General features: G+C 40.0%; 1 protein-coding gene across 4 annotated transcripts in view; it reads left to right on the top strand.

The window, feature by feature from the left end:
* The window catches only part of LOC102799796 (receptor-type tyrosine-protein phosphatase mu), a 166,061-nt gene extending 142,557 nt beyond the window's left edge, over positions 1-23,504 (top strand). For 2 of the 4 annotated variants that reach the window (XM_087831287.1, XM_087831284.1), the window contains 11 exons: positions 5,873-5,970; positions 8,263-8,379; positions 9,015-9,169; positions 10,441-10,576; positions 12,600-12,749; positions 13,075-13,248; positions 14,110-14,241; positions 18,566-18,691; positions 20,016-20,179; positions 20,371-20,506; positions 22,296-23,503. In XM_087831287.1, the coding sequence (XP_087687413.1) occupies positions 5,873-5,970; positions 8,263-8,379; positions 9,015-9,169; positions 10,441-10,576; positions 12,600-12,749; positions 13,075-13,248; positions 14,110-14,241; positions 18,566-18,691; positions 20,016-20,179; positions 20,371-20,506; positions 22,296-22,349 (1,442 nt within the window). In that variant the 3' untranslated portion in view covers positions 22,350-23,503. Of the gene's footprint in view, positions 1-5,872; positions 5,971-8,262; positions 8,380-9,014; positions 9,170-10,440; positions 10,577-12,599; positions 12,750-13,074; positions 13,249-14,109; positions 14,242-18,565; positions 18,692-20,015; positions 20,180-20,370; positions 20,507-22,295 lie in introns of all 4 variants that reach the window. The other 2 variants (XM_087831285.1, XM_087831286.1) reach the window with 2 other exon arrangements.
* Positions 23,505-25,736: the final 2,232 nt, after the last annotated feature.

Raw genomic sequence — 25,736 nt, 5'->3', positions numbered from 1 at the left:
TATATTATTATTATAATATATTATAATGTAAATAACTGTCACAAGCATCAACAGCAAACATGAACATTAAGGTTAAGGTAATGAGGGGGTTCTGGTTAAAAATCTTGCAATGCGCTCACAGTATCATACTACAGAATAAAGAAAAGAAAAGCCTGAACCTGTAACCCTTAAAATAGAAGACGACAAACAAACTGTTCTGATGGAAGTGATTTCTTTCAGGACAATAGCGTCCCGTCAGCATCAGATACAAATTGTAACTGAATGTTTTTATGCAAATTAAAATATGGCTTTTTTGCTAGTAGAATTGGCTGTCACCAAATCTCAAGCCAACTAAAGACCATTGAGTGACTTTGCAAAGTAATATTAGACAGTGCTTATGAAGCAATTGTGTTCAGTGGCTTCAATAGAGTTACAGATACTTGGAGAATCAGTCAGCCAAAAGTGCAGCAAAGACATTCAGGCTGCATGCTGTGGCCCAGCACCGCCTATGGCTAAAGAAAAGAGGTGCTTTCTAGACATTTTTTAACTTACTGAAACAGGTTTTTGCGAACTCGATAATATAAAAGCTCCACTTTTACAGCTCATTGACTGCAGTGGCACATGTCAGCTTACAGCAGCAGAAATCTAGGATTTTAAAAGCATGCTATTTTTCAATGGAGACTGGTTAAGAAACCAATGAGTCTAAAATAAATTCTTTCCTCAACATTTGAAGCCGTTCTGTGTGAAAGTTGTCAAATCAACTGTGTTAGCGATTCCTTTGTTCTTGTATATCTACTTATCAAGAAGCACACTCACTTCCTCATGGGTGTCATCAAGTTACAGTCCAGGAAGCTATCTGTACCCATTTTCCATCTCTGCATTCACAACAAAGCATAAATTGGTTAGCTAAAGCTTGGCAGGAGCCTCCCATTGGATGGTTTATCATATAATGCCAAGTAGTATTGTGTTACTGAAGTCCTACACACCAGCTGTCCTGCTTCTCATTCTTCCTCTCCCAAACTTCTCAGCAATGTGCATCTTTCCTCAGGGACAAATGTGGGAGGTAGCGGAGTGGGTGGCTCAATCAGGTTGGGTAGAGACGGAAACCGAAGTCCTACAGTTAAATCGAGATATACCACCACATGCAAAGCACAGGAAGTAGGGGAATACAGATGGAAGTTATGGAGTAGCCTTGTTCCAACTCTCTAGCTGTCTAGTTGAGATAGATGCTATTTGTATTTTTACTGTAAAAGCACAAATAGGATGGAAATGTGTTCGCAGAAATGATGGTTGGTTTTGAATCATTTTTTGTTTTTTATTTCTTTAAAGTGTCTTTTTAATTTAATTTATCTGCTTTTAGAAATAGATGTTTTTAAACTCTGTCAAACAATATTGCACAATTAAATGCATGACAGTGAGGATGTGTTTAGGCACCCCACTAAGCAGATCAAACATGGCTTGATCAATCAAGTGAATAAAATGGTGATGACACTTTGTTGATGTCCTGAGGGAAATTAGGTTGTTGCAGAAGGCGTAAGTCAATAAGAAGCACAAACAGCACAATGATAGGATCCAGGAAATGCTGCAGCTCCTCATACTAAGGCAAAACAAATTAGTAATAATACAATATGATATATTCAAATGTGTTTTTATACTACATTCTATTTTAGCCCGTAATGATTTCATTTTTATTCAAGCACTTTAGTTCTTCATTAAGGTTTCCCAAATTGTTGTTCATTTCTTTTAATTGTGTAGTTAGTGGTTTTATGATCATGGCACTCAAGCCAGATACTAAAGCCCGTATAGCTATGCAGTAGCCAGAACAACTCTCTTCATGCCCACCTTTGTTGTTGTTACTACTTTTTATATAGATCTTTCCCTGGGTGTCCTAGTGATCTAGTGCTTACAGCTGCAGATGGCATAAATCCAAAAAGTGAGATTTTTTTTTTAAATGGGAAACCTTTTTCCTGCTACTATCCTCTCCCTTCAAGGCCATGCACATGTTCTTTATACACACTAAAAATAATGCTTTTGGCTGCATAGGGGATCTGAACCCTACTTTCCCAGGTGAAAGTCATCTGCATAACCCACAACACAAATTTCCCCAATGACTTTTTCATTTTTTCCACTTTGTACTGCTCACCTTATCTGGTGTACAAAGTCCTCTGATTAACCAAGGTGTTGTGTCATGGACTAGACTCTTTAATTTACTACTAAAGTGAAAGGAGGTGCAATGTGCTTCCCGAGTAACCAACAATATGCTAAAACTTTTATGTGTTCCTTAAGATACCTTTAGGGCACATCACAGGTCAAAGTATCCTTGTTTCCTAACTGGATAACAGTTGTTCAAATTTGTATGACAATTAAGTGTATCCTTATGCTTCCATAGGAATTGAGAATGTAAGTAGCAGCCAGGTGCTGCTAATCAAATGCACTTCATGAATTCTCTCTAGAGCAGGGGTAGGCAACTCCAGGCCTCGAGTGCCGGTGTCCTGCAGGTTTTAGATATCACCCTGGGTCAACACACCTGAATCAAATGATTAGTTTGTTACCAGGCCTCCGGAGAACTTCAAGACATGTTGAGGAGGTAATTTAGCAATTTGAATCATCTGGTGGATCAAGGACAGATCTAAAACCTGCAGGACACCGGCATTCAAGGCCTGGAGTTGCCTACCCCTGCTCTAGAGCAACATGGCTAATGTTTATCAAGTTACAGCTGAAGAAGTTGTGGAAAAACTTTCTTTAAACAGATGAAACCAAAATGGAGATGTTTGGTCATGAGGCACCACACCATGTTTGGAGAAACTCAAATACAGCATATTGGCATAAATGCCCCATACCCATCATCAAGCACGGTGGTGGAGGGGTGATGATTTGGGTTTGTTTTGCAGCCACAGGGTCCTAGGCACCCGGAAATCACTGAGTCAACCATGAACTGTTCTGTTTAGTAAAATATTCTATCCGGTCGTTAAGTGATGATGTGACGAATCCTACTTCCGGGCCTAAAGTAGTCTGCGTTTAATATGGCTTTTGTGTTGTTAACATGTTTAATGTTTTGTATTTTCTTCTATTTAATCTCAAAAACCTCCTAAAACAGTCAGTGATCACTGTTAACCTCCCTCGGCTTTTATTACCGCTAATCATTTATTTAAGCTCAGTTTTAAAACCTTAGGATGTAACTACAGCCCAGCCCATGCAGCAGTATATGAATGACTAACCTCATATTGTGGATGGATCATCTCAGTTGTTCTCCTGGCTGAAGTTTGGTCCTTTTACAGCATCCTGCCATGCGATTACATTTGTTCCTGACCACCGAGAACACTCACGTTAACTTTTATCGAGTGGAAAAAAGTTAGCTTGTTTATATTATGCTAACATAGCTGTGTCGCTAGCGGTCACGTACGTGACTGGTATATAATGATGTGCTACGTAGCACATCATTATATACCAGCTAGCCAAACTTCAGTAACCCTACAAACGTCACTGCTGTTTAGTTTTCTGTCTTCATTTATGTTGGGAGTGATAACAGAGCTGTACGTTTGAATTTGCTTCCAAAACCCCGCAGTCAGGACATGCTATATTGTATTTAGATAGAAGCTAGCGAGCTAACTTCCTGCTAACTTCTAACTCCGTTAAATGTCATAAATTCCGTTTTCATGGATGCCTGGATGTTAAACTCAATTGTTACATCTGGTAGAGCAGAACGCTGATCATTTTATTAAAGATGAAAGACTATAGACAGTTTTTCAACTCTCAGTAATGCCATAGTGATCGTTTGATATATGGACCTGCAGCGGAGTTTAGGCCCAGACAACGGCTAGTGACGTCAGACTTAACGACCGGATAGTCAAATGTGAGGCCATCTGTCTGAGAATTTTGGGAACAGGACAATGATCCCAAGTATCGCAGCAAATCTACAACAGAATCAAGGTGTTGCAATTGTCCAGCCAAAGTCCAAATGTTGTAAGAGAGCTGTGCATAAACAAATGACCTCAAACCTCAGTGAACTGAAGCAATGTTGTGAAAATTCCTCCATAATGATGTGAGAGACTTACAAAGCCATACAGATTTACTATTTTACTAATTGCTGATAAAGGTTGGTCTACAAGATGCTGAGTCGCGGTGCGTACTTTGTGCATTCCTGAGGAAAACTTTCTCTTTTTTTTTTCTTTCTTTTTCATGACTTGAGTTTTTACAGGTTTCAGTGGCCTAAGGTTTATTAAATTTACCTACCACATAAATGGCAACGAAGAAAACGCCAGCAGATTGTGTATCTGCCATGTTTTGTCTTAGCTTGTGCCTGTGTGTGTGTCTGCATAATTTGTTATGTCTCCAGGTAATTCGGGCCAACTCGGGAGAATGCACAGTTGTAGAGATTTGCATTCACTAATTAATTTGTCAGAAGTAATTTTTTTTCTACTTGGTGCTTGATTAAAACTAATATTAATAATTTTAATTAACCAGAATAATAATTAAATTCAGCCCACAATTATTGCTCAGTGAAGTTTTAAATATTGGAGGCATTGACTGGCTCTCTGTTCATTTATTTTGATGTTCACCAGACACATTTGGGTCCGGTTCGGTGGAAAGGTTGGTGTTGAACAGATGAGATGTAGTGGTAATTACTTTGAGCTTTGCCATACACACGCATGTGCGGACGCACGGAGAACAGCAGCCGTTGGGCTCATATTTAAATTTGTGATTCATTTTCCTTTCTCGTTTTCATCCGTGTTTAAGCTGTGTGTTGTAGAGTAAGCACTATGTGATGAATCTGATGTAGAAGCACCATGAATAAATTATACCTGACACGTCTTTCAGCGCTAGATCCGTGAAGTGAAAATGTTGGAGAAAATGCCCTGTAAACTCTCTTGTTCCAATATATCAGTAATACCACCAAATTTATGTTTGGAAGTTAATCTGAGGAAGAAGCTGACGTTACTGATGAGAAAACATTACCCACAGCATGCACGTCAGCAGTAAAGCGCATTACCAAATTTAGTGATAGATAGTCCATTGTGGCAAACAAATTCTTCCACTAATAAATATGAAAATAAACTTGGAGACATGGAAACTTAGGTAGTTGTTTTAAGGTACACAAATTTACAATCTGCTGCTTGCCTGTTAGAATGCATATTAGAGTTCATTTGTCCCCTGTTAGTCATTAGTAAACACTTACAAATGCTTTATTCTGCACTACCATATTCTACAACTACTGGACTATTATCTAAGCGTTTACCCTAGTGACCCTCCTGCATACTAATCATTGATAGTTACAAAGTTTTGTGCCTGTAAGGTGGTAATGCTATGAGTCCTTTCTCTGAACAGTCTGTTCTTATATAACAAAATGGCAAACTGCAAGTGTTAATATTATCCAAATAACCCTAAAATAACTCTGAATGTGTCTTGCAGTCTAAAGTGAGGTTCGCTCATAAATAATTCTGTAGCCTAAGACTTATTCTGCAGTAATTAGGAGGGGAAAACTCTTAGGTAATGGCCTCGTGGTTTAGGAATATGGCCGCGCAAAATAAAAGTAGTAAGTGCACTTTATCGACTAATAAGAGCCACTAATAATAGCAATAATATGCAACTGATTATTGCTCATATATGAACCACTGAAGGTTATGCATTAACGTGTTTTTGGATGAACCAGATTAACCAGATGTGTTTACAAGATGCCAAACTTGTAGTTTTTTAAAGGGTACTGTTAATGTGTAACATGCGTTGAAGCCCACAGACATTTGTTGGTAGCTAAGGGAAAGAGCTAGACTGCAATAAAACCTGACTGAAGCCTCAACACCCCAATACTTGTGTGAAGCTATTGTAAGATATTTAAGGTAGGTTTGGGGGGAAAAAATATTTGTAAAATGTAATTTCCTCTCTATGTCTCTCCTAGGCCCCATGCAGGAGACGGTATTTGATTTCTGGAGGATGGTCTGGCAGGAGAACACTGCAGCTATCGTCATGGTGACCAACCTGGTGGAAGTGGGCAGGGTGAGTATTTATGACACGTTCACTTGAACTGCACATCTCAAATAAGATTACCTTGCCCCCAGTCGACTAACAGCCTGATTGTATTTCAAGGCAAACTGAGACACCTTTTGTTATTATCTTTGAACATCAGTCCCCAGATGTTTGTGTGCACGCACGCGCTGACTTAGTGAGGCATGGGACTCGTGTGCCGCCAGCTCTTTTTTCCATCTATCTGATCAGTGAGAAGTGAGAAGAAACTGATTGATGGCCTTCATTACCAGAGAGGCATCCAGGCGTCTGACTACTGTTTCATCTCAGTGGCTCTATAACAGGAGATTAGACTCCGCTGAAGCCGCCAGCTCCTTCCAGGCTCCTCCGAGCAGAAACATCTCTTAATGCTGTCCTCACTGGACAAAAGGGGACTGTTATTGAGTAGTGAGGACAGTTCATAATGTTCAAACTAATGGTAAAGCCTTGACTTTTCTTGTTCACTACAGCATGTGGCCTGCCTCAGGGGGGGAAAAAACCCAGAGCCCTGCTTCAGTCCTAATTTGTTCCACTTAACTCGCACTTTAGTTCCTCCTGGTTAGGTTATAATCAAGAGAAAATGAAGGTCTTAACGTACAGTGTAATGCTTTGACTGCCACGGGATTTTTCTCTAAGAATTTTAAATACACTGAAAGCCCTTTAAAAAGAGGCACACCTTGATTTTGCTGATGTGCATTTTTGGTGGGGCTTAAATGTAGCAGAGCTGATAATGATTCATAGCCCCATCTCTAGGTACCTCATTAGGCCTTTCCTCTACAGTAGCGGAGTCCAGCCCACCCCACCCCGCACCTTCTCCACACCTGCTTAGCTTCTGTGCCGTACTCGGCGGGCCCCGGCCCTCAAACCGTCTGTTATATGATCCTTGTCCAATGGCGGGCGGTAGGCACAGTTGGTCACAGTGACGGTAGCTCCACAGAGGGCCCTATAAAATCACTCCACCGTATCACAGTGGGCCATCTGCTCGGCACAGTCACTGATGAACTCTGGGAAATCCTGGCATACACACACACAGAAGCACGCGCAGCCTCTCTCCCGCTGGTTTCAGACAGGGGGGCGGTGCTCGGCACACTTTAATGTACGAGAGATTTGGTTTGGAAGTCAGCGTGCTGATGTGTGTGATGAGGTGATGCTCCATGTGCTTCTTTTCTATACACTCTATCCATATGAGTGACGACGTGCAAGTCCTGTGCACGCTCGTCACATGCTCATAAGTGTGCCCGCACCAAAGAACATCTGTGTCTATGCTGGCATATTTTAGCCCAAAGGCTAATTCCCCCCCAAACTAGGCGCCTGGTAGATTGATCTAATAAGGTAATGGCTTTTGCCTAACTCAATCTGGCTGGAAGCGGACGGTGGATTTGTGATTGTCATCAGGGATTAGTCATCAGGGGTGTCAGAGAGAGGGACCTCCAAGTCCCCCTCTGTCTGTGTCATTCCACAAACCAAAATCTCATTTCATTCGTAATCAGTGCATAGACGCCAGGAATGAAAATTGAATCTACTTGTGGCTGATGTCGCATTTATACCTCATCAAAAATGATCATTCTCTGATATACCTCCGTGATCTCAATCTCTATTACCAGCCTTACTTCCCTCTGTATCAACAGTTTAATTGGGAAGGGGGGGGGGGTAATTTTGCGCTCTTATGATACCTAATACAAGTAATATTTCCAGTGGGGTGTTTTAGATTTCTGTTGGGAAATCTGTTTTAAACAGCTCAGGGTTTATTATTTCATATCAATATTGGATTGTCATTATATTTCCCTCATTTAATTGTTGTACACAATTTTTTTTTTTATGTTTTATCCTATTTCACCACACTGGTAGTCAATTTTTTAAGGTGGAGAAATCACACACTCCCATTGCACCTCCACTGTTCTGTTCCAGGTTTTTGCACAGTCCACCTTTAGACTCATTTTCACATTATCGACATGAGAATGAAAAAGCAATAACGTGCGAATGAACTCTCCCATCGATACATAAGATTCCCATTTACAGCAGATCCTTGACCGGGGGCCGAAACTAATATGAAGCAAATCTCATTTTGATTTGAAAGAAATGCTTCAAAAGCTGAAATATCAGGTGGCAAATGGGGGCTAATGTTATGTGACAATTATCTTTATTGGAAAAAATGATGGCCTGGCAACTTGCAGAAATTCTAATATGAATGTGTGCAGTGAAGTAGAGCATTGTGAATATAAATTCATTGCAGTTAGCATACAGCTTGTGAGGATGTTGTCAAACACTTGGTTTTGTCACTCTCAGGTGAAGTGCTGTAAGTACTGGCCTGATGATACGGAGATCTACAGAGACATCAAGGTGACACTGATAGAGACTGAGCTGCTGTCAGAGTATGTCATCAGGACCTTTGCTGTAGAGAAGGTACACTTCAACCTTTTAAACACTTTTTTCCAATTATAAATACAGTCATAACTTTTCAGATGTAGCTTTCCTACCTGAATAGCTGGAGAAGGACATATATAAGGCTTCTCTAGCACTTTATGACAATGTTTATTAAATAGATGGATGGATGTTTAACATATATTAATATGCAACCTAACCTAATATAACCTAATAGAATCATTTGTAACTCTCGATTTCTCTCTTTAACTATTGTTTATACCATATAACAACTCCTAATTGTTACATTCTACTATGACATTTTATAAAATCTTCAGGCAATATCCATTCAAAGAATAAACACACATACCAATATAACATAGAGGAATATACTGTTCTTTATGGTACATGCAAAGTGCCCAGATAACTAATGCAATGCATATTGTCTAATATCAGCATGACAGATAGCTGCTACAGTAGGTGAAGACACATGGCTACACTGGCCTTAAACATCCTGTTCATTGCTAAATTAAACTTTGTACAAACCTTTCTTGGATCTTGATGAAGAGTGTGTTGATATTCAATTCAACCCGTATTTACTTTAGAAAGACTTCACACATCCATGTTCTTCTCACTACATTCTCTTTTGCTTTGTGTGCTTAAACTGTGTTCCTCAGAGAGGAGCTCATGAGATCCGGGAAATCCGACAGTTTCACTTCACTGGCTGGCCGGACCACGGTGTGCCATATCACGCCACCGGCCTTCTGGGGTTTATTAGAAGAGTCAAGTCCAAGACCCTGACCAATGCCGGACCCATGGTGGTTCACTGCAGGTTGGTGTGCACTCAGATGAAGAACTCTTGTTGATACTTGTGTTTTAGCTCTAACCCGTGTGTACCTATTTTTGTGATTTGCGTATTTTTATACAATAGTCATTAGACTAATAGCGGCTCAATGCAAAGGTTACATATGTATAGCTAAGTACTGCCTTGTGGCTGGTATGTTACTTAAGTTTTCATTCAGTCTTTTAATCCAAGAACTAGTCCCCAAAACCTGTGTATTAGTAACTGGGACAGTATCCATGGAAAGATGTTGTGTTGTTAAGGTTTTTAAATATCATTTGCCATTTTTGGTGTTTATAGTACTGTGTACACAACAAGCAAAATTTGATTCACCTCTACTGTACTGTATATTGGGCTTAATGTACACTACAGTGTAGGTCACAATTATGGGATCGTAATAACTGCTAAAACATAAATCGTAATGTAACATTACATAAATTAGTGGTTTCCAACAATCCTTGTCAGGTGAGCTCACAAACCCCTTCTGTTTACCATTTATCATATTTACAAGCTTGGATAGCAAGTTAGCAAGCTAACAATTCCCATTATTTTTCCATCATTCACAAACAGATATGCATTTATTATTATGAAATTACCTTTTTATCCATTATGTTCAGCCAGTAATCATTTATTCATTTTGTTAGCAACTGTTAATCCATAATTTTAGCTTATGTTCAACTGGTGGCCCCATTTTTACAATAAACTTCAGTGTTTTAATTCGTTTCAGCTAGCATTTTAAACTAGTTACATTTAGCTAATAGTGAAACAGTGTTTCAACTAGGTATATTTTAGAAGTTTCAGTGATTTGTCCACATTGTTAGCCAACAGTTTTTGCTGTTACTATTCCATACGTAGCTATTTAGTTTGTTTTTTATCTGTTTTTAGTAATTTAGGCATCCCTATTAGCTACATGCCACCTAAACCTAATGTTAGCTTTGCTGCTTCAACTTGTTCAGGTCCACTTAATTCTTTAATTAAATTGTAATTTAATTTTTTTTAATTTAGTTGAGCTGGTCTCCCTGTGGTGCTTGGTAATCACTGCATTAAATAGCCAATTTGAAACATAAGTGACCTCTGGGCACTCTTAATGTTGGCAACAGATCAAGTAAAGCTGTTGATGTGAAACCCTAGTGTGCTCATCTTTTTATTGTTAGGGAAATCATTTAATCTTATTCCACCTCATAAAAGTTATATTTCTTTAAACTTAAAGCAAAAAAAAAAAACCTCACTTCTCATGAATAAAAATCCGTGTCTGTCCGCAGCGCTGGAGCCGGTCGGACAGGCTGCTTCATCGTCATTGACATCATGCTGGACATGGCGGAGAGAGAGGGCGTGGTGGACATTTACAACTGTGTGAGGGAGCTGCGTTCACGGAGGGTCAACATGGTTCAGACTGAGGTACTGTACGACTGGTTTAAACAGTTCCCCACAGAGACATCAGTAAAATGCAGGACTGCAGTTTGACAGGTTTTGGTCCTCAAAAGTGGATTAACTAGAATCAATAAATAATTCTTAGATTGAGCCCCCTGCTTCTCTGGTCCTGAACAAATGCTGAGAATTCATACCAGCCAGAAGCAGTGTCATTAAAAGCATGTTTTATATTTGGAACAAATAAATCATCGCCTGTCATTTATTAGTCGTTAATTCTGCAGCTTAGGTGATCCACAAGAGGTTTTTAAGCATTTTCCCAGTGACTGATGATGCTCATTATTTTTGTAAATGCTGTATAATACGGTAGTTTAATGTTTTCCTGTCATTCACTTTCAAGTGCCAGTTCAAGTGTAACATTTTTCTCAAACAAAGATATGTTCATTATGTAATTAAACAATCCAAATAATTAACATAATCTGATGTTAAGCAAGTGCTCCGCTTGTTTTAGTTTGCTTTTAATATTATTTGAATTATATTCATATTCAAAGCTGGCATATTTATGTCTAGAACAGGAGTGTGGATTTTATTGTTACCATTTGCACTACTGTTACATTTTTAATGATAATTTCTCACAAAGGACGTTTACTGGAGTGCACACCCTAACTATTTCTCCAAGTGGTAAACACAAGTGCTTGGCAATACGCGCTGTAATAAAAGGGTTTAGAGTGTTGAGGATTTGGCTCATATTGATGGTTTCAAAACATCCCCGGCTCATCCTGTAGTTTTACGCTGATGCGGACAACCGAAAGACTCTGTGCTTTCCTGAACACCGGCCATCTGGAGGTGTCCATAGTCTCGGTGAATGCATCATTTCACCGTAATTCCCTTTAAATCACAAGCGTCATTGGATTTAATGGGCAAATGTTTCATCGCTGACGTCTGGATTGGGATTTGAGCAACTGGAGACCAAAGGCTGCTCACCCTGAGTCACTCTCCTCAAGTTCAGTGACCTTCAAATTCTGTGTATGTGTCTATTTTCCCTCACAGGTGTTCTGGCTGGTTGGCACAGCTCCTCAGCCCCGCGGCCACACGCCACCATCCTACCATGCTTTAATTTAACCACAGAAATGAAATGCTTTGTTGTTGTTTACGTATTATGAGCTCAGATAAGCTCTATCAATCTGCGGATTGATAGAGCTGGTCTTACTGACCCAGGCAGGGATAGTCAAACTCTGAGGTCAACATTTCACGTTCTGCTTTAGACTTAACAAATGGCAACACATGTTCCTCTTTCAATCTGTAAATCTGACCCCTGTGCATGTGCGTGGATTTTGGTACAAAGTGACAAGGAAGTGTCAGCTGGAAATGTCACTTCAGAATAGATTTGCATCAAGCTTCAAGCTGTGTCGCCATGTCCACTGCTTGAGTGACTGACTGAGGAGGAGGAAATGTGTTACGATTTTATGTTTCAGACCGCACGCTATTGAGCACAGTGGGTGTTGGGTTTTTTGTTTGTTTGCTTGTTTTTGTTTTTATATAAGAACTCAACCATTAACCTTCCTGTGACAATGATAGCAATGCTCATGAGGAAATCCTAACCTTGATAAGTTCACTGAGGTTTCATGGGATCCTAAAAAAAAACATGGAAAAGGTCAAGTCATTCATGAAAATATTTTCTGCTAGACTTCTAAATATTTTAAGGTTTTTGAAAATGTAATACAATTCTGGGTTTTATAAGAGAATTAAATAAGCTGTGTACCAAAAAAAATGCAAAAATATGTATTGTAACCTTTGAACAAAGACAATGACAAATATTAGACACAGAAACTGCCGTGGGGGTAAAGCATAATCCCAGTAAGGTCATGGAAAGGTCACTGAATTTTTCTAGCAAAAACAGAGGAAAACCCTGGCTCACATATTTGTGCTTATAGCAGTGGTATAAATAAAAAATAAAAGAAAACTTTCTCTTTTGGGGGGGGGGCGGAGCTTGTCTTCTGTCATAAGTCATAGATGTCTGATGGATGCGCAATGAGGATGCTGTTTTTTTCAGGAGCAGTATGTCTTCATCCATGATGCCATTTTGGAGGCATGTCTCTGTGGCGACACCACCATTCCTGCGAGTCAGCTCCGCTCCGTCTACTACGACATGAACCGCCTGGACCCACAGACCAACTCCAGCCCCATTAAAGAGGAGTTCAGGGTGAGGAGCTATTTAACGTAATTAGACATACAGTGTGTGCAAATTCATGATGACACATTATCTGAAGCACGAGGCTGCAAATTCTGTGCATAAACGTACTTTATATAAATAGGTGATGCATCTAATATATAGTTATATGAAATGCGCCACCCCACTCTAAGTTTTATCCCAGTCACTTCAGGGGAGTCAGAGCTATCACTAATGTAACTGATCAAAAAATCGCATTGTTAATTACCATATCAGGAGATAATTAGCGCACTCAAAACCCAAGTGCCTACCTTCCTGCGTCAGTATGACACCATGTAATTCTGCTTCAATCTCAAAGACACTCAATATGGTGACTCCCACGCTGCGGGTGGAAGACTGCAGCATCGCCCTGCTGCCTAGGAACCACGAGAAGAACCGCTGCATGGACGTCCTGCCTCCGGACCGCTGCCTTCCCTTCTTGATCACCATCGATGGCGAGAGCTCCAATTACATCAATGCCGCTCTGATGGATGTAAGGGTCAAACATTTTACACTTTAAAGTCTGTCTGCTTGCATGCTGGTTCAGATCATCCTGCTGATTTCATCGCTGTAATTTTAAAGTGGTAAAGCAGCACTGAATCACAAGGTGGTGAAACTGCAGCTGCCTGTATTTGTATACTGGAACCTTAAAATGTTGCTGATTTGAAAGCAGGTATTTTGCATTTTTTTGTAGCAGTAAGACCTACGACATGTTGGTATTTCAGCCTGCTATACAATGCTGATTTTTATGTGACTTTTAAATGTTGCTAATTTTTATAAAGATATAGTAAGTCAAAATTCAGATTTAAGTCTTGCAATCTTGACTTGAAATTTACTCATTGAGACTTTTAACTTGGACTGCAGCCACCTAGCACTTACTTGAGTTAAGAGCTTCTGCCACAGAATTAAGACTTCACAACATCTCTGCATCGCTGTCACTTCTAATTAAGCACTTATCTGTCAGTATCTAAGAAACATCAAAGGAAACAATCGAAAATGCTATGTCTAGAAATTCTTAAGGGGACCTAACAAAGAACACCTTGACAAGGCACATGCTCGCTGATGGACTTTTTGGCTCTTGCTGGGATTGAGCAGGTGACCTTTCAGGTACAGGATTGTCTCAGTCCCCACTGGGCTACATTTGGGAGCCAGAAACCACATTAAAAGTGCTCTGTCCTAAAATAATCTCCCTAGACATGGAATCTCCATTAGAAAACAGCTCTCAGCAGGAAGTCTGGTTGAGAGACGGAGGTCGTTTTAGAAATGGTTTTATTCTTGACAGTGTTGCACAAAAGCATGCACTTGGTCTATTCAGCATCAGCTCTTTCTTTTTCTTCTTCTTCCCTCCTTCCAGAGTTACAAGCAGCCTTCTGCATTCATAGTGACACAGCACCCATTGCCAAACACAGTAAAGGACTTCTGGAGATTGGTGCTGGACTACCACTGCACATCCATAGTAATGCTCAATGATGTCGACCCAGCACAGGTAAACCCGACCCAGTACATTTGCTTAAATAAGTAGCGTGCACATGAAATCCTGAAGGGGATACTGCAAGAATTGTACTCACAAACAAATGAGACATGAGTTCTTTCATGACAGTTTTTTTTTTTTTTATCTGAAAGTTGCAAAAAGGACATTGATGGGAACCGATTGAATGATTACATTTCACAAACCCAGGGAAATAAGGTATATACTGCAGAGTGGAAGGAATAGGACTTGCTGTAAAAGTAGACGAAGAAAAGAAGGCCTGTGGAAGAGACTCCAGATTTCTCAGCCCGAGGCTCTGTCATAACACCCGGGGATCAAAGCCTGAAGCCAGGCTGCTCTCCCCATCCAAATCCCCTTTCCCTAGGTGACTGGCTGACTGGCTGGATAGAAAAGGCCTTTCATTCAATATTCTCACTGTAGCCAGCCCGTCAGCAAGCCAAGAAAGCAGCGCAGGTGGGAAGGTAGGAAAGGGGGTGGGTGGAGGTTGAGGAGTAGATGAAGGCGACGGAGGTTTACCATCTTCTCCATCAACATCTTTGTTTTTGCATCTGTTGAATTTGTCAAGTTTTGATGGGCTCTAAAAGGAAGGCGGAAAGCGGTGCTTAAGCTGCCACACAGACAGCATATGTGCTTCTGCTTTTGTGTGTAAGAGACACAAAGTAAGCGAATATTTCCGTGTCCGTCTGCATTCCCGTGTTGAGGTCTGTTATTTGCATTTCTCCAAGATGGTCCCTTTTTTCTCCCCCTTGATTGTTTATGACTGTGGCATGCATTTGTGACATGACATGTCTGTCAACGTGAGACGTGTCCATCTGTGTGTAAGCTTCCATTTGTCTGATTTAGAGCTCTGAGGCTGGCGACTGGCTCCACAGGCGCAAGTTCTTAACTGGGCTTTCTCTCATAAAGGAGCGGAAATGGAGGGGTTTTTACTGCTTTTACGAGGCTATCCTAGGGGGTTTCTGCACAGTGCACAAGAGCAGGCAGTCTTAATATTGATAACTGCCGCTTAAGACTTGTAATTAGAGTTAACTGCTGATTAGTGTTTATTTGAAACAATCTATTGATTGAATATTAATTAATCAGTCTTTTACTGCAAAACCCAAGGTAGCATTGCTTTGTCCATCTGACACTGCAAAAGCTTGTAATTTATTTTACAATAAGAGATCAGAAAGTCCATGCCCATTCCAAATTTGACTCATCTCTTGTTCAGGGTCGACTGCTTATGAAACCCTGCACAGCCTCCAGGACGATTGGTATCTTTATCAGCCCCTCAAAGTCCTGCTCTGGCACCCACTTGCTTGTTTGCATCTCCAATTTTACCACAGATCTTAAATTTGTGTAGAGACCAGTCTTCTGTGTCAAGCGGACCAAACATTTGTGTCCACAATCACTTCTGATAAGAGCTGGATTTCTGACTATGCCCCAGATGCCAAACAGCGGTTTTCAGAGAATGAAGCGAAGAGAATAAATGTCTTCGCCTAAAGATTGAGCGTCAAGTCAGAGTTTACATATGAAGGGCTGTTTACCATAAATGCCTCCCTAGGGTCAGAGAAAGGCATGTGAGAAGGGAGATGATTTAAGGGCACTCTATGCCGTAGCAGTGCTAGCATGACACTCGGTCCACTCACATTGCATTGAAAAGGCCACAGCAACAAATCTTCACTCTACATCCACCCTACTTGCCAGATTTCCCAGCCTATCACTTTGTTCTCTTCCCCAATATAAATAAAAGTTGAAGGGTGACTATTTTGACCCACTGGTGGAGATCCAGACATGTTGTAGACGAACAAGTGCAGCTATTTAGAACAAGACATCCGCAGAGTGATTTAAAAGCAGTGTCAGCGCTAAAAGTGGTGCAAAACTACCCAAGGAGACAGCCTTGAGGGGAAATGGGTGTGGCCACAGACCTTTTTAACTGTCTCTTGCAGCTTCAGCCAAAACATATAAAGTTTATTTGGCTGGAAATGATGTATGTTAAAAGGATGGAATAATTTTGCTGAAGATGAAATTTGTCAAGTTTGTTGGTGTAAAATCTTTAGCCGCTTGGGTTGTAGGAATATACCAGAAAAAGGACAGGAACAATACATTTCTTTCATCAAAAATACAGCCAATGAATTATCTTTCCATCAATCAATCTTTTGATGATCTTGCCTTTGATGACATTTTTCTTAGACATGAATCAATTTTTTTAAACTGCTTTTAAGGAATGTGCATGTTTTCTAAAGAGGGGGAAAAAAATTACCCAAAGATTTTGAGAAATTTCAGTTGGATTTGTTGAACAAAGGGTTAGTTGATTAGGAGAAAGCTCCCATACTTGGAGAACACCTACAGTGGGGCAAAAAAGTATTTAGTCAGCCACCGATTGTGCAAGTTCCCCCACTTAAAATGATGACAGAGGTCAGTAATTTGCACCAGAGGTACACTTCAACTGTGAGAGACAGAATGTGAAAAAAAAATCCATGAATTCACATGGTAGGATTTGTAAAGAATTTATTCGTAAATCAGGGTGGAAAATAAGTATTTGGTCAATAACAAAAATACAACTCAATACTTTGTAACATAACCTTTGTTGCCAATAACAGAGGTCAAACGTTTACTATAGGTCTTTACCAGGTTTGCACACACAGTAGCTGGTATTTTGGCCCATTCCTCCATGCAGATCTTCTCAAGAGCAGTGATGTTTTGGGGCTGTCGCCGAGCAACACGGACTTTCAACTCCCGCCACAGATTTTCTATGGGGTTGAGGTCTGGAGACTGGCTAGGCCACTCCAGGACTTTCAAATGCTTCTTACGGAGCCACTCCTTTGTTGCCCGGGCGGTGTGTTTTGGATCATTGTCATGTTGGAAGACCCAGCCTCGTTTCATCTTCAAAGTTCTCACTGATGGAAGGAGGTTTTGGCTCAAAATCTCACGATACTTGGCCCCATTCATTCTGTCCTTAACACGGATCAGTCGTCCTGTCCCCTTGGCAGAAAAACAGCCCCATAGCATGATGTTTCCACCCCCATGCTTCACAGTAGGTATGGTGTTCTTGGGATGCAACTCAGTATTCTTCTTCCTCCAAACACGACGAGTTGAGTTTATACCAAAAAGTTCTACTTTGGTTTTATCTGACCACATGACATTCTCCCAATCCTCTGCTGTATCATCCATGTGCTCTCTGGCAAACTTCAGACAGGCCTGGACATGCACTGGCTTCAGCAGCGGAACACGTCTGGCACTGCGGGATTTGATTCCCTGCCGTTGTAGTGTGTTACTGATGGTGACCTTTGTTACTTTGGTCCCAGCTCTCTGCAGGTCATTCACCAGGTCCCCCCGTGTGGTTCTGGGATCTTTGCTCACCGTTCTCATGATCATTTTGACCCCACGGGATGAGATCTTGCGTGGAGCCCCAGATCGAGGGAGATTATCAGTGGTCTTGTATGTCTTCCATTTTCTGATGATTGCTCCCACAGTTGATTTTTTCACACCAAGCTGCTTGCCTATTGTAGATTCACTCTTCCCAGTCTGGTGCAGGTCTACAATTCTTTTCCTGGTGTCCTTCGAAAGCTCTTTGGTCTTGGCCATGGCGGAGTTTGGAGTCTGACTGGTTGAGGCTGTGGACAGGTGTCTTTTATACAGATGATGAGGTCAAACAGGTGCCATTCATACAGGTAACGAGTGGGGGACAGAAAAGCTTCTTACAGAAGACGTTACAGGTCTGTGAGAGCCAGGGATTTTCCTTGTTTGAGGTGACCAAATACTTATTTTCCACCCTGATTTACGAATAAATTCTTTACAAATCCTACCATGTGAATTCATGGATTTTTTTTTCACATTCTGTCTCTCACAGTTGAAGTGTACCTCTGGTGCAAATTACTGACCTCTGTCATCATTTTAAGTGGGGGAACTTGCACAATCGGTGGCTGACTAAATACTTTTTTGCCCCACTGTATGTTTAGTTTCTGCAATATCAAAAAAAATAAATAAATCTTTTTTATATTGAATGTTCTCAATTTTTTTTTTAAAAAAAGTTCAATGTTCAATTTTAAAAAGAAAAGTACTTTGTATTGAATGAATTCACCTCTTTTGACTGCCTATTGTACCGTGCCACTTTGCCTTCAGACTTCCTTAATTTTTTTTTTGCAAGTGTATAAAAGGAGCTGACATCAGAGTCACCGTCTTTAGTCAGTATAGTTTGGATCTGAAACTAATAAGTCATCTTCCCTTTTCTTGTGTTTCCCTTTGTTGATTTGTCTCCGTCCTGGTGTACATGCATTTCTCTATATGTGTGTGTGTGTGCGTGTGTGTGTGTGTATGTGTACATGCCTATTTGGTTTAGTTGTGCCCACAGTACTGGCCAGAAAACGGAGTCCACCGCCACGGACCCATCCAGGTGGAGTTTGTCTCCGCTGATCTGGAAGAGGACATCATCAGCAGAATATTCCGGATCTACAATGCGGCTCGGGTACGGTAACAATGGACATGCTACAAACTAAAAAAGCATTCCGTGTGATCAGCCTGACGTGTAGTTGGTTTTTTTTTTGTTGTTTTTTTCTGCTTTGCTGCCCATTTATTTGTAACTTTTGAAACTTGTTTGTCTTCCCTGCTGTGAAGCCAATTTATTCTGTGACTGCACACCTCACACGTCCCACTCATACGTCGGCCTGTCCGTTCAAGCTGTGCAGAGGCAGAGTCATTGTGCTCTTTAACTATGCCACTGCACCAGTTGACTGGATGGAGGTGTGATTGCCACAAGTTAATTGTCTCTTAGACAGCTTGAGAAAATTGTCACATGTAGTTAAAAGAAGAAGAAGCAGAAAACAGGTTTTCCCGTCAATTAACACATTTTGGGTCGAACAAGAACACGGCGATGCTGAACAAAAACTACCAACACATACTTCTTATAAGTGGAATCTAATGTATCCGCAGCACAATGTGCAACTTTTTTTTTTTAAAGGTGACAGTTTCCTTTGCATCATTTTTGAAGTGGCCAAAAGAGGATAAATTATTTCATGCAATGAGTCAGAAAAATCATAAAAAGAAATACATTTGCTTTTATTTTGTGTCTCTTGTATCATCCTGTGACACCCTAGATTTATTTTGAAGTGAGCCCCTAGGGAGAACCTTTCATATTTAAATTATTTAATAACTCAAACTAAAACGATGTTTGTTTTTTTAAATGATTTAAATAAGTATCACATATCTAGTTCACTTGCATTTTGCTGGAATCGTGAGAGAACCCTCAAAGGGAGATATCTCACAACATGGCGTGTACTGACCCTTTAACTTTGAGCTACCAGACATCACTGCACAGACAGGCACCTGACCCATGCCGGCATCACCTGCAGTCACCTGTGTAAGCTGTTTATCCCAACAGCCTGCTCTCTGTTGTCAATAATCGCTCCTCATATTAACGTGCTGTAACATCCTCTGGCCGGCAGAGGCACCTACAGCATGTTAAGTGAACTACAAGCTAATCACACATGATCGCGGACAAGTGTTATTGATCGATATGTCTGAGTGTGATTTAGAGTGTCTGTATCCTAGATTGCTTAACTATCTGTCTCGAGCAGCAACTGTGCTCATCTATCACCCTGTCTTATCTGCACGCTTATCTCTTCAGCGACTCCCCGCGCCCTTTAACCATCTCTATCCAGCCTCTGATGAAGCTTAGCTTCACTCTCCCTGCATCTTTACAGTCTGATTGCATCTTTATACAACAGCGATTAACTCCCTCCCCCTACATATGTGTATTAACCTGGGATAACCGTTGTCCTTCCCCCCTCTAGCCCCAGGATGGCTACCGGATGGTGCAGCAGTTCCAGTTCCTGGGTTGGCCCATGTACAGAGACACGCCCATGTCCAAGCGCTCCTTCCTCAAGCTCATTCGACAGGTGGATAAGTGGCAGGAGGAGTACGACGGGGGAGAAGGACGCACTGTGGTCCACTGTCTGTAAGTTTCCAACTTCATTCCCTGCTGGTATTAAAAATGAAACATCTCCACCTACTGACTGAAAGCCTTCACTGCATCAAAACACACCTCAGCCGTTTGTGAGCCTTTAGTGTCAGCTTTAGCTTTCTTTTTGAACTCTTCTTGGGTGACATTGAAATTTTGAATATTTAACTTTTCTCTCACAACCATAGGAATGGAGGCGGCCGCAGTGGGACATTCTGTGCCATCAGCATTGTGTGTGAGATGCTTCAGCACCAGCGCTCTGTGGATGTTTTCCACGCTGTCAAGACACTGAGGAATAATAAGCCCAACATGGTGGACCTACTGGTGAGGGACACTGCAGGAGCTGAAAAAATGCAGTCTTCATAAATCAGTATATTGTTTTAAGTTTCTCACAGTACCAGTTGGGAATCTACAACAATCTAGGTATAATGGCTGAAGAAGCAGAGAGAACAACATATTGTCTTTCCGCACATCCAAACCATCTCAGCCTTGGCTGTCTAACTTGGTCTCCAAAACACTCAACCTGTGCCGCCTCTGACGTACTCTTTTCTAAACTTGTCTGTTCTGGTCACTTCCAATAAAAATAGCAACATCTATAGCTCTGCCAGTTCATCCTCCTGTCTTCATGTCAGCACCACCATCTCCAAACCACACATCATAGCAGGTCTCACTACTACCTCGTAAACCTTCCCTTTCACTCTGCTGCTACCCTTCTGTCAAAAATCACCCCTGATATTCATCTCCACCCACTCCACTCTGCCTGCACTCTCTTCTTCACCTCTCTTGTGCGCTGTCCGTTGTTTTGTACGAATGACACCAGGGATTTAAACCCATTAATGTCACAAAAAAGTAATTAAAAAAGCTGCTTTCAGTTACTGCCTTAACTACATGGTCAACACAGCAGTGTTACCTTCACATATTTCATTTGGCTTTACTCCCTTCCTGATATTTCCCAGTTTGTGTGTCCTGGGGCCTTTCACTTGTGCATTACAACTGACAGTGGACCTTTACGTATGATATTTTGGAACTAAAGAGCAAAAGTATTTTACTTACTTATGACTTCAATAACTAACTATTTTGAACTTTTCATCTGATGCCTCCTCTCTGTAATGCGTGCATCAATGAATTCAATTCAGTTTTGTTTATATAGCGTCAAATAACAACAGTCGCCTCAAGGCCCTTTATATTGTAAGGTAAAGACTCTACAATAATACAGATATCCCTCAACAATAAGATGATTCCCTATCAGCAAGGCTGGGCAGTGACAGCGGGAAAGAAAAACTCCCTTTTAACGTGAAAAAACCTCCAGCAGACCCGCTCTGTAATTTTAACTTCCTCATTTTGCAAAGCTAGCTAGTGGGCTGTCTTGGATCATTTGAATGGCTACTTCTGGGCCCGTGAGTCATATGTTTGACAACTCTCAACATAAACTGTGGCAAGATGTCAAAATTCACTTATATTAATACAGCTTTGAAGCGTTCGTCACAGAAAACATCAAAAATCAGGAATCAAAAATCAAGAGGACACACTAAAAACACTCAGCTCCGGACCATATTAAATCAACTCATATTTATTTAAACGTTTTCCGCCAGTGGAAGAGGAAGTGATGCGTTATGCTGCTGCTTGTTGCAACTTTTATGAAGAAGAAGTATCTGACAGTTGGTTTCCTCTGCCGCTGAAGATTGTGAAGATGGTGATCGCACGATTAGGGGTCCATATATCTGCATCTTTGACACGTATTCCATAGTGACAAGCAGTAAAGCAATAAAGTCAATACCTTCTCATCCGCTTGAAGATGTCAGTTATTTATTAGTTTCAGTCTGGTGCAGAACTGAGATTGTTTAATGTGCCGAAAGCCTCGACTTTAAAGTCCCATTGATGTATTGTCAATTAGTTATAGGATTTAAATGGTATGATTATCAAACAAACAACAGGCCCTTTGGGAATAGCAAAAATCCCCAGGGGGCTTGTGGTATTAATTTATGACTTAGGAGACCCTGGGAGTGGTAATATTCCCACCTAGACATACTGTATATTACAAAATAACCTTCTGCTTCTCAGGCCAACTCCTGCACATCTCTAATGCCTCTGTCTGTTTCTTCTTTCCTGCTAGGACCAATACAAATTTTGCTATGAAGTGGCACTGGAGTACTTGAACTCTGGGTAACTTGGAGCTACCGCACCCAGCAGGACTTCTTAATTCGGGACATTACAGACAACTGCAGCTCACATGTGTGCATTATGCTAAGAGTGTGTGTTACCGACCCGACAAGAGTGACGTGCACACATGACCTCCTTTGACCAGCTCTCGTCCCTCTTCTTCTTCTCGATCTAGATGGGAAAGTTAGCAGAGTTGTACAGTGTTAAATATCACAGAATGTTTCAGTCACTACAAGCTAAGGAAGCCAGCAGAGGTGCAATGAGTTTGTTTTTTTTTTAATCCTCTGCAGTGAGCAGCCTTCTCTCTGGATCCCTACTTTTCTCCGTCTCTGCCTGTAGTCCCGTGGTTGTTGCCTTGATCCGCATTGGACGACAAGCACTGAAAACACTCCAGTTTTCCGTGGAATGCGATACGCTGTACATAATGTAATGTGTCCATTTTAATCTCTCAGATTTTTGTTTCACGCAGTTCATTATTAAAAGTCATTAAATGCAGGAGCTCAAAGCCTAAATGTTACTAAATGTCCTGTAAATTTATGACTTTCGGATGACTATTGCTTCATACTGTATGTTGGGGACAGCTGGCTCACATTTGCTTACCTTATTTCCTGTGCAGGGATCCAAAGCTTTATTTGCACTTCCATTGAATTTCTTGTTGTGCATATTGTACATATTTCTGTAGATTATTTATTCGCGGTATGTACTTTTTGTGTGACTCGCAAGTAAGTGACAATCATATGTTCTATAGGTTTGGTTTATTGAGTGTATTGTGTGCTTTTTTTTTTCCAGTCATCTTGTATGACGGAGCAATTCCATTGTAAAAAAGAAAACAAAAACAAAAAATGATTATATAAATGTATCTACAATATAAAAGGTGGATTATCTATTTTTGCCTCGTTTCTAAGGGGAGCTGGGGAGGATGGCATTAGGGGAGCATCTGTTGGAGAGATGAGGGCACTACAGGTGTTATCCAATGTTAGCTTTTTTTTTTAATGATGATGATGATTTATCTTAACTTGTTTATAGATATATATCAGTTCAGTTTAAAGCACAGTCACATGAATAAAAAGATAGTTTGTTTGGTTTTGAGCAAATAGACAATGCCCATAAGGTTTCAGAGGAAAAAGAGATTACAGTAAAATGCTACAAAATATAATATTAGCAATGATTTAATAGTTCAAAAGCTAATTATTGTTCTCATTTTTCACAGTCATCTCTAAAATGCTTTTATTAACGCCTTGGAATAGAACGGTTATATTTTGGGAGTCTTTATATACGTAACATACTGTGTGTATACAAAATAAAGATTATTCAAAGCCCTCTTAATAACACACGCAAATCAGCTGTGACAAAGCTCACTCTGAGAAACTTGTCATTTCTTTATTTTAACCTCCTAGGACCTGGCATCCACATATCTGGACATCACATTTTGGGATGTCTAGACCAAAATACCTAATTTTGCTCTACAAGGGCCTGATATCCACTAACGAGGACATTATACTGCCACTGTTCTATCAAAGTTTAAAATGAATGTCCTCATATGTGGCTCTCATTTTTCTCAGAAACAAAAATTAGGTCAAACAAAAAAATCTGGTAATTCTTTGGGACCTGATCAATGTAAAAACAATCAGCCCAAATAACAAAGAAAAATTAAAAATGCATGCCATGAAAGAGTTCGGGTCTTAGGAGACACACATTTTAAAAATCTGTCAAATACTTATTTAAAAGATTTACTGTATTTACCAAATTGAATTCACATTTTTATACACAGAAAACATTCAAGCGTAACATTCAGCCGCTAAAACAATTTTTATGTTCAGGAATGAAAGTAAATAACTGTAATTTGGCATCATTGTTTTTGGTAAAACAATTTAAAGTTCATGGATAACTATTTTATGTTGGTATTAAAAATATTTCAATTTAAGAGCTTCAACATATTGGAGCATTAGGATTTTTTTTTAAAATGATTTTGGTAATTACCAGTACTGTTAATTTAATGTAACTGTGACATAAAACTTACACCGGGTAGTGGTCTAATAACTTTAAGCACTCTATGTGAAATGATGCCAAATCAAGTTTTTGTAGTTTGCTCATGTTTATTAAAAACAACAGAGACAAAAACTGAAACGTTTTAGTTTCTAAACAAAATGAAACTTTGCTGAAATCTTGTGTTATTTAGTCTGCATCTGTTGATACAGTACAGTGCTGTGCAAAAGCTACCCCTCATTTCTTTACATTTTACTAAGAAAACTAGAATTACGTGCAGCAGTTTATTCAAATATGTGCAAACACACATGGAAATAAGTTTGACAGTGTCGTTCTCCAACAATATTTTGTATGACCACCTTCATTTTATCAACACAGCAGTTTTTACTGCACTGGCTGTCTGTTTGGGATCGAGACACCAGTGCAGGAAAATCATCTGATTATCTTGAAAAATCAAGCTAATGATTACACGATAAATCAAAGTCTGACTATATTCTTCTCCACTGATAATTCCAACAACTGTGACATTTTTGTAATACTCCTGATAGGAAAACATATGTGTGCACAAATTCAATGTATTTTATGTAAGTACAAAACAATACAGACAGGGTTCTGTATGTGTCCCAAAACTGATTTGAGACAATTATCTTGGACCATTTCCACCTTTGGTTTCATCTGCTACCCATAAAACTAGGTTTTGCATTCACACAACCTTTCATAATCCTGATTCAGCTGCCACATTGGATTACAATAGAATAGAGTAATCTATTTAATTTCATCATTGATTGGTTAATTGACATACTGAAATATGTTCTTTCATGAAAATAATTTTCTCTGAGCTAAGCTTGCCAGTTTTTCCTGGTTGTAATTCCCCTGGTCAAATATTCAACCAATAAATGAATAGTTTGTTGTACGGAAGAGGATTAGGGCCACTGGAAAAAAAAAAAGTGGGCACGTCTTTTTTTTCTTCTTCTTTTCCTGAATTCTGAGAAAAAAGTCAGAATTCTGACTTTAATCTCAGAATTCTGAAAAAAAAATTGATGAAAAAGTCAGAATTCTGAGAAAAAAGTCAGAATTCTGACTTTTTTCTCAGAATTCTGACTTTAATCTCAGAATTCTGACTTTTTTCTCAGAATTCTGACTTTAATCTCAGAATTTTGACTTTTTTCTCAGATTTTTTTTTCTAGTGGCCCTAATCCTCTTCCGTATTGTTGTGGATCATGCAACATTAAAATTTCTGGTGAATAAATCTCCAGATTTTTATTGAAATTTCTGATTCCTAATATTCCACAGTTTTATTAGATCTCCTAAAACTTCACATTCAAAATGTTCCTGTTCAAATAGGAACTAAAGAATCGTCAGCACCCTGCAAGTTTGACGGAACAAATGCAGAAATAGACAGGCTTTA

The sequence above is a fragment of the Neolamprologus brichardi genome, chromosome 18 (genome assembly GCF_056152115.1).
Source record: "Neolamprologus brichardi isolate AB-2024 chromosome 18, ASM5615211v1, whole genome shotgun sequence".
Taxonomy (NCBI): Eukaryota; Metazoa; Chordata; class Actinopteri; order Cichliformes; family Cichlidae; genus Neolamprologus; species Neolamprologus brichardi.
This window is presented reverse-complemented; position numbering and strand designations above follow the sequence as displayed.